The sequence below is a fragment of the Pangasianodon hypophthalmus genome, chromosome 16 (assembly GCF_027358585.1).
Source record: "Pangasianodon hypophthalmus isolate fPanHyp1 chromosome 16, fPanHyp1.pri, whole genome shotgun sequence".
NCBI classification, from domain to species: Eukaryota; Metazoa; Chordata; class Actinopteri; order Siluriformes; family Pangasiidae; genus Pangasianodon; species Pangasianodon hypophthalmus.
Genome location: NC_069725.1, coordinates 9,497,956 through 9,508,237, shown reverse-complemented (window position 1 = coordinate 9,508,237; position 10,282 = coordinate 9,497,956). Strand labels below are relative to the sequence as shown.

General features: G+C 37.8%; 1 protein-coding gene across 1 annotated transcript; it reads left to right on the top strand.

Annotated features, from left to right (window-relative positions):
* Window positions 1–4,363: 4,363 nt before the first annotated feature.
* gpr157 (G protein-coupled receptor 157) lies at window positions 4,364–9,830 on the top strand. The gene is made up of 4 exons (XM_026921441.3): window positions 4,364–5,050; window positions 7,239–7,452; window positions 7,994–8,188; window positions 8,802–9,830. The coding sequence occupies exons 1-4, from the start codon at window positions 4,674–4,676 to the stop codon at window positions 9,024–9,026; spliced, it is 1,011 nt and encodes a 336-aa protein (XP_026777242.1). The 5' UTR covers window positions 4,364–4,673; the 3' UTR covers window positions 9,027–9,830.
* Window positions 9,831–10,282: the final 452 nt, after the last annotated feature.

Here is a 10,282-nt window from a genome sequence, read left to right as displayed (position 1 = left end):
TAAAAATACTTAATCTACCGAATTGTTTATTAACATTATCTGGAATGCAGAAAATGTGCAAGTTTGTGATGAAAAGATTTATAACCTAACAGACCAGATTTTGTAGTGACATACTATATAAAATGCATTATCTTAAATATGTACTCAGGTTTATAAGTCATTTATGGTTGCTTTTGCGTGTGCTATTTATACTGTCTGACATTTCCCCAAATGTGTATAATGCCATTTAAGTACATAAAATAAAATAAGGTCATTTTTATAAGATATACATTTACAATAGAAATTTTTTAAAGTAAAATAATATCTGATATATATCAATATCTGATATATAATATCTGCATATTATATCATTTTATGCATATATAAATGTTCAAACACACATTGCCAGCAAATACATACATATAAAAACATGTACATAATTTTAAAATTGTGTATTGTTTAACTAAATGTGACAGTGGCATATACAGTATGATATGTTGTACAGAGTAGAGTGATTTCCATAATTAACGGCAATCCCAATTTAATCTCTGAACCTAAATCACATTTTCAATCTGATTTCATTTTGTGAATTATCTACAATGAAATGCATCAGTTTGCTCACGAGGATATCATTGTCTTGATTTACAGACTGCATAAATCTATTTCGTATATAATTCTAATAATATTATAGTCTACTAATACAATATTGTAATAGTAATTCTATATACACAATAATACTTTAGGACTATTCATGGAGTAAACAGCATTATAACCTATTATAAAATACTAAAAGTACACTATTTAAGAAATACCACAATAAGTAATATATTTCTTTAATAAATGATTCAAATAATGTACTTGGATAAATAGAACTAGCCATTATTTTAAGTGTACAGAATATGTAATTCACTATATAGTACAATATACTATGTCATGCAGCATGCTCCCAGTGGAAAATCTGTGCCAGAATGAGAGGACAGCATGGCTCGGTTTGAAGAACCTATAAAACGACTATAATTAGGCTGTTTTGACTTCTTTTTGTGGAAACACACAATTATGCAAGACACAGTTTGGTGGTGCATAAAAGGTTAAGACACAGAACGTTGATTCTCAGGCCAATGTAGCAATAGATTTGATGGGGATATTTCTGGTGTAGAATTCACAAGCGAAATACTAAGATACTTCCTACAGCTATGTACAGCTATGCAGAATGACAGTGAGCCACAGTGTTACACCCACACGGAGAAAATTGTACAGAAAAACAGGCCTAACGTATGTTGGCATATCTTTAGGAAAAAAATTGATCTCGATCTCGATCTCTCTCTCTCTCTCTCTCTCTCTCTGAGATGAGATGATGCATTTGCTGCAGAGTACAGCACGATGAAACACTGCAGCTCTTCAGGAGGTGAGGCGCTGCATTGGCCTGTAGATAACTAAATGAGGAGGGGGAGATTTCCCTTTCAATGCATCAGCGAAACTGCAAACTCAGTGATCGGGCCACTGGAAACCTGCTCATTATTTTCCCATATAGCAAGAAAAAATGTTCTGATATCAAAAATGATAGAATACAGTGGTATTTATACCTGCTTATTTCCAAATCCAGAAAGCCCAGAAAGACTTTTTTTCATTCTTTATGAACATTTTAAAACACTTCTAATAGCAGCATCACACGACCCAAAGGACTGTAATATCTGCCTGATCTTCTTGAGTAGAATGTATAATTTATTCATGCTAATAAAACAACAAATTTAGGTCATGTCAAATTAATTCATGAAGCAGAACTGCTATAGCCTGTGAGACAAATAAGATAGATAATTGAAAAGACATGGAAAAGGAGACTTAAATAAAATAAAATTAAATTCTTCCAAAGCATAATGTACATTTAAAGACAAAAGTAAAAGTGCATAAAGCACACAAAAGATAATAAAAAGCAAGACACTGTGTAAAATAAAATTAAGTCCATATCAGTTTTCATTAGCTCACAAAAGACTGATGATGCCAGGCTAATACTGATACTGATACACTGCCTGGCCAAAAAAAAGGTCGCTGTTTGGGTTTAAATAAGCAAATACTTAAGAGCCTATGACTGGATCATTACTGCAGTGATGTTTCAGTTAATATGTTTCAGCTGGCAACAATTCTTTTAACCTTAACTGATGCAGTGTGTAGCTTCTCATTTCTTAAACAACCATGGCAGATTACGTATCCCATGGTCGTGGAAAAGATGTTACTGAAGGGGAAAATTGTTGGCCTGCATCAAGCAAAGAAAACAACTAAAGAGATTGCTGAAATCACTGGAACTGGGTTATGAAATGTCCAGTGCATTATTAAAGCCTGGAAGGATAGTGGTGAACCATCAACTTTACAGCAGAAGTGTAGTCAGAAAAAAATCTTGAATGATCGTGATCGGAGATCTTTAAAACGCTTGGTGATGTCACATCGTAAAAAAATCGACAGAAGAACTCACGGCTAGGTTTAATAGTGAAAGTAAGAGCATTTCCACACGCACGATGTGATGAGAACTTACAGGATTTGAACTAAACAGCTGTGTGGCCACAAGAAAGCCATTTGTTAGTGAGGCTAATCGGAAAAAATGACTTCAATTTGCTAGGGAGCATAAAGACTGGACTGTGGAGCAATGGAAAAAGGTCATGTGGTCTGATAAAATCAGATTTACCCTATTCCAAAGCAATAGGCATGTCAGGGTAAGAAGGGAAATGGATGAAGTGATTCACCCGTCATGCATAGTGTCTACTGTACAAGCCTCTGGAGGCAGTGTTATGATCTGGGGTTGCATCAGCTGGTCAGGTCGAGGCTCAGCCTCATTGTGCGGCAATAAAATGAGCACTGAATGTACTGAATGACCAGGTTAACCCATCAATGGATTTTTTCTTCCCTGACGGCACAGGCATATTCCAGGATGAAAATGCTAAGATTCATCAGGCTTAATTTGTGAAAGAGTCGTTCAGGGAGCATGAGGAATCATTTTCACACATGAATTGGCCACCACAGAGTCCTGACCTCAACCCCATTGAAAGTCTTTGGGATGTGCTGGAGAAGACTTTACAGAGTGGTTAGACTCTCCTGTCCTCAATGCAAGATCTCAGCCAAAAATTAATGCAACTCTGGATGGAAATAAATGTTGTGAAGTTGCATAAGGTTGCTGAAACAATGCCAGGACGAATGCGTGCCGTAATCAAAGCTAAATGCAGTGCAACAAAATATTAGATTGTGCGACTTTTTTTTTGGCCAGGCAGTGTATAAAGAGATATTGGATACTTTCTTTCTATAACATGGCCTGCCTAGCAAGTAGCATGGCAAGGATCAATATTTACTATTGACTATATATATTATATACAGTCAAAATTATATATGTTGGCTATATATTTTTGAAATCCATCTTTTCACAAAACATAAAAACAGTCGCTGATCATCCAGGTAACAACACACAGTATTAAGAATCAAGCATATGTAAACTTTTGAACTGGTTCATTTTTGTAAATTCATTTATTATTTTGCCTTGCAGACTACATGTAAACATCTGTACTAAATAAAAAACAAAATGCACTTTTTATGATTCCTCTTTTTTTAAAAAAAAAAAAAATTATTAACATTTTGCAGATTCTGCAAGGCGTATGTAAACTTATGACCCCAACTGTACACTATATTCATTTATATAAAAAAATACAGGTACAAAAGTCATACACTGAAAAGTACACTTTAGTGTCTTTTTTTATTATTATTTTGATATTGTTCACAGAATTAGCCTGCATGTGTATTAGCTGAATATCCTCATACTATTTGGTGCTTCAGGAGTGAAAGCCAAGAAGAGTAGAACTGTTCACTGTTCACTGTCTGTCTTTAAAATATAGGCTATATGCTAGTGGTTATGATTTAGTTCACAGGGAAGAATGTAGTTTTAAAAAATATCTCTAAAATGAATCAGTAAAAAAAAAGTAATATCTTTTATCTCCTTCAATTACTGTGTAAAATCACAGCACAGTGATTTAGCCTCATGGCTTATGGCGCCATCTAATGGCCACTCAGTATAACTACACATGAAAGTTTTTTTAATAATAATAATAATAATAATAATAATGTATATTAACATATATAGTCATTTGTGGTCTGTAATTTCCTTTATTCCTTATATATATAGGCTACTTTTAATATTGTATGTGTCTGTGAGAAATAGAAAGGAATAGGTATTATATGGGTGAAAGTCTATTTTAACAGACGGTTGTGTGAGCTCTAATGGTGGATTTCTGTGGATTCGGATCAAATATGAGATGAAAATAAAACAGAATCCTGTGCTACATTCGTTTTAGTTTAGTTAGTAAGTAGTTTTCTTTATTTAGGTTCATTTCAGCTTGACTTTCTCTCATAAGGAGATACTGGGAGGAGTTAAAGTGACACCAACACAAGAAAAGTTCTCTCTCTCACTCTCACACACACTTCCATGTTTTTCCTTCAAGTGTCGAAACTTGATTGAATTATTCGTAAGTCGAAAAGAAAGAATATTTTTTAGTTAACCACGAATTGAAAAGCTCCTGTAGGTTAAAACGCGACGCTTCGACGAAACAGAGTGGGGAAAAAAAATGGAGACTCCTGACTGACTTTTCCTCACAGACTCTACACATGAAAGCAGGTCCTAATCCGGCTCGAGCGCCTCAGTGGAGCTGTTAGAGGAAGTCATGGCGGGGTGGGAACACACGGACGTGGCTGTGTATGAGCAGGTTGTGGTGTTGTTGTCGTGTGCTCTGTCGGTGTTGGGCTCTGTGCTGGTTATGAGCACGTACGCGGTATGGCCCGACCTGAGAACCACACCGAGACAGCTTCTAGTCTTCCTCTCTGTAGCTGACTTCCTCTCCGCTGTCTCCTACTCTTATGGAGTTTATAAGGTTTTTAACGCAAACACTTGGGACTGCGTCACGCAAGGAGCCGTTTCCACTTTCTCCAACACGAGCTCCTTCTTCTGGACTGTAGCCATTGCTGTGTACCTGTACATCTTCATCGTGAAGTCCAGTCAGAGACAAGCTGACAGTTTGGTCTTGTATTTTCATCTCATCAGGTAGCATGGGTGGCTCTTTTTACAGGCTGCACGAAATTATTATTCAAACTTCCCAATTCGGTGACCCGTGTTTACAAAATGTTCCTCTTTTTCTGATTACCTTAATCCTATTTACATAAATTTACATAATATATTTTATCATCATTGTGCATCACTGTAGCAGAACCATATCCATATGACATATCCCTGCTGAAAAAAACAACAAAGAAATTTGTAATGGTTTTAATGGGAATTTATGCTCATTATATTCATTAGTTTGTTGCGAAGTCTTGCCAATTCTCTAGTTTTATAAGTTCTGAGCCTTGTCTGTTAGCCTTGAATATGTCTAGACCCTTTGCTTGTTCATTTAACTACTCTGTGGATTAAGCTCTGGGGCAAGGTGGCTTAGTGGTTAGCCCGCTTGCCTCGCACCCAGGGCTGAGGGCTCGATTCCCACCTCCACCCTGTGTGCGTGGAGCTTGCATGTTCTCCCCATGCTTCAGGGGTTTCCTCTGGGTGCTCTTGTTTCCTCCCCCAGTCCAAAGACATGCATTATAGGCTGATTGGCGTCTTTCCAATTTGTCCGCAGTGTGTGTGCACACAGTTGAGCCCTGTGATAGGTTGGCACGCCATCCAGAGTGTCCCCCGCCTTGTCCCCCTGAGATAGGCTCCAGGCTGCCCCTGACCCTGTGTAGGATAAGCGGTATAGAAAACGAATGGATAATGGGAATTGTAATGGGATAATGGTTCCTGTGGGTCTCTACTGGTAATTTGTTGCCTTCTATTGGTGGCATGTTATGTCTAGATACCATTAAGGACCAGTAATAGTTTTAATGGTTACCTGATGATTTGTAATGGAAGCCATTAGAATTTCTGTGATGATTTCTATTGTTTTTTTCAGCAGGGATATAATGCACTCTGTACACTTTCAAGAAAAAAGGTAGGCCTATTAATCTGTTCCTTTCGTTGTCACCGAGGTTATCTTTTGCACCTTTCAATATTTATCTTTCACCTGTAAATATGGATATAATGTAATAATTGGACTGTAATTCATTTTTAGAGTAGAGGTTTAAAGGTACACTTATACCTTTCTAGGTAAAAGCAAACTAAAAGAACAAAAGGTGTATGCCTAAGCAACAAGGAATGGCACAGTTTAGTACCCTTTTTCGTAGAGTACTCTCAGTAAGGTGTGCCTAATAAACTGGCCACTGAATGTATATCTATAGATACATTATTTCTCTTTGATTTCTCTCAATCTCCTCATACATTTCTTAAAGTTGTTGCAAGACAAAAGACATCATAAACTGTATACTGCGGAAGAGATTGACTGATAGTTTCATTGAGCTTCAGGTTTTCACATCCTCATTTTGATTTATATGGTCAGAACGATGCTGGAACATCAACAGTAAAGGAGTGAACCGTATGCTCTAACTATTGAGTAATTCTCGTTGGTCAGAGGGTGTCCGGTCTGTAACCGCAGCTCTGACACTAGTACCGACTCAAATCTCATTCACTGGGACTTGTATTGTTGAGGAGCCTAATAATATTTTTGAAAAGCATGTTTATTAACAAAGAATAATGTCTAATCATTGATGAGGTGAAGTTTTCTGTAAGGAGTCTCCAGTGTAACAGTAAATTAGTAATCAGTAAATTTTTGCCATGTTCTATATATTTGTTTCAAAAATAAATTCATCAACATTGCTATTGATTTGATCTACAGGTTCGTCAACCTGTACATCAAAATATTTGTACAATCATTCAAAATACATTCAATCAGATTCCATCCAAACCTTGAACCTGGTGATGTATATAGTATATTTAATTCAATTTTGATTGATCTTAAATTTGGTGTACTGCATCATTGTGCCAATCTGTAATTGGATTTTTAATGATGACTGTGTTATTTAAAAACATGGATGCCAACAGCCAATCAGCAGGCATTTTACAAGGTTAGCGCTGAGCTACTGTGACAAAACTTGAACAGTATGTTAAACTGTGATCTCATTAGCGTTCTGTGTAAATTGACAAGAACTGGCCACTTGGGGTGCTGTTTGTGAAGGGTGCTTGGACCCCACAGATAACAACTAGTGGCTATATTCAAATTGAAAGCACTGTAGCTGAAGGTCACGAGTTGGTAAATGCCAACACCATTTGTCAAACACTGTATAACTGTCTTCTGTGTGTTTTCCTCTAATACTGTCCGTTATAGTTGGGGTATTCCCCTGGCCATCACAGTAGCAGCTGTGTCCCTGCAGAAGATCGGCTATGATGCATCCGAGGTGTCCGTCGGATGGTGCTGGATCAGCATCAAGGAAGACGATCACGTGTTGTGGATGCTACTGACTGGCAAGATATGGGAACTGCTTGCCTATGTGATACTACCTGTGCTTTACATCCTCATCAAGAGACACATCCACAAAGCGGTAACCCACTGGCGTCTATGCTTGCGCTTTCATTATAGATATGTCACATTGTGAAACTGTCTGTGCTTGTTCTTTCAGTATAGATACTGCCCCATGTGGAACTAGTGCGGGTTTCTAATGATATACTGTGCATTTGTGTTTGGTTTGCTGTAATCTTATTCTTATGTGCTTAAAACTAGGAAAAGTGAGTACAATACATTAAGTTTTTTAATAGCTCTTAATTTGCTGCTTGTATTTTGTTTTATGGGATGAATGGAGTTTAGTAGAGAGCCGTATCTGGACACAAGATTCATAATTCGACCCATTTTGTGTATTATGACACCTCATAAACCACAGTTGCCCAGTGCTAAATCCAGCTTTACACTCTCATCATATAGCTGACTGAAACTGGTATTCAATGTTTCAGTAACTGGGTGTGTTATTTTATTACAGCCAATAGTAAATCCATATGACATTGGCTTCAAGATCCAAGAAAATCAACTTTCACAGTTCCAGTTGCTGATTCTTATTTGTAGTAAGCATCTCACACTTTTCCATTCAGCATGCAGCCCTCTCAGAGTACCGACCCATCTTGGCCTGTAACCAACTTTCCCGGTCAATTCCTGCAATGGCAGACAGAAAGCTCACCCTCATCCCCATCATCTTCATCGCACTGCGCATATGGAGCACTGTTCGCTTCGTGCTACTGCTCGTCGACTCTCCTGTCAGACAGAACCCTGTGCTGGTCACTTTACATGTAAGCATGACGTACACGGCTCCACCAAATAAAATAAAAAGTTCGTGTAAAGAGGTGCATTTTGAACAGGGTTTCTGATTCTGCATAGATACATTACACTGCATATATACAGCATTCTGCCTTTATTCATTTTGTAGGTATTAGGTAGTATTTTTTCCCCAGTGTGACTTATTAGTGAGGTAGAATGCAATCCAAGTGTATACAGCTGAGGGCAAACCTTAGTTTCTGAATCAAAAAAAAAAGAAAATATACCCATAATTCACAAAAAAGTGATCTACAGAGATTACTGTGCTTGTATCCTGCAACAGGACAACAATCCAAAACATGACACAAAATCATGACACAAAAAAAAAAAAAAAAAAAGCCCTCGCTATGAAATGTCAGCTATTGCCTGTGCATTGTAAAGAAGTGTTATGTTCTGCGGTATTGTGAGCTTTATTGTGTAGAAGATTGTACGTGTAGCTTAGTTTCACAGAACTGAACCTACTTGTGTTTAAGCATCAGTTCCTCCTTGCAATAAGGAATAAGGAAGGAATAAAACATGAAAATTAGCTTTAATTGTATACTGCTGACCAGATTCAGAGGTGTTCTGCTTTGTTTGGATTTTGTGCAGGGAATCGGGAACACCTTTCAAGGAGCCGCCAACTGCATCATGTTTGTCCTGTGCACTCGGCCAGTACGTGCAAGACTAGTGGCTCGGCTCTGCTGCCGAAGACACGACACACAGGGCAACTCGGACGTGCCGTCTCAATACACAGCTCGCACACACTCACTTTCTCACACAGACAGGCCCAGTGTCTCCCACATGCGGGTGGATGAAAGCGAGGATGAGGAGTAGTCACTGTTAAAGTGAAAACCCTGCGGCTTGTTGACCTTCATTGCCTCAGCTAGAGCACCGCACTCAAACAAGCAGATCTGCAGCTTCTAGAAAAGTGTCCTTTCGCAGAAAAGTCAATGAGCTGTAAAGTGAAGACCGCCATGCTTTCTGCACAGAGGAGCTGGTGAATGTGTGTGTGGGTGTCAAGTGCTCAAACTCCACTTTCCAAATTCACAGTGTGCCTTTGAGGATTAAAGAAGACTACAGTCACATGCTACAGTCCCTAGAGTCCAAGTGCACTTTATGTTCACAGTGTAGCAGTGCCATTTTGTATGCTAGCACTTTTTTTTCACTTAATTTCAGCTCAGGGATGTGAGGATTTAAGAGGTCATTTATAATTTAGTGACCAAAACATTGAACATACTGTGAACATGCTATGCAAATACCTGAGACAATTTTCCTAACTAAACACATCTGGCAACACAGGGTGCCTTGAAGTGGACTAACATTGTATTTGAATTTCTGTTTTAAACAAAGTTGGATATGTATCATGTCTTTATTTAACTGTAACTAGACTGTTTTCTATTAAACATAATGGTGAAATCTGGTCTGGTGAAATCTACAGGATATCTGGAAAAAGATTACTGCTCCAGATCATTTATCTTTATACTCAAATATTTTACTTGAATAGAATTCAGTCAAAAAGGGGAATTGGTGGCTTTTACATATATACTTTATTGATTTGCAAAGATGTTTTTTATAAATGTTATGGTTTGTTTTTAGTTTTTTAGTAAACTTACATTGACCAAGAGTCATTTGAACCTATTCCAGTGTGACTGTGTTTCATTATGTTGTCTGTGTTGATATGGTTCGTCTACTGAAACATCATGATCCCCTTTGATAATTCTTCCTTAGTCTCCATGTATCATATCCATCCAAGCCAGTGTAGCTGACTCAAAACTCATTCAAAACACTTTTAACTCCAAGCTAATGATTTCCATTCTTGGAGCTAGAGCCAGAGCTAGAGAGCAGACGAGAGTAAGCGTCTGTTCAACACATTTTGACTAAGCATGTGACCATAGACACAAGGCCATGCTGAAGCTGACTAGGACATTTACTCACTCACTACTCTTGGAAGGAGCTATTGAAAATCAAGTCTTATGATTGCTCAGTAGTAATAACAACATATTACGTGGGCAGCAGTTTGGCTTTAGGATGATTTTTTTAATGATCTAGCAAAGCGCTTATCTTCATGCTGATATCAGCGGTGTAAAATC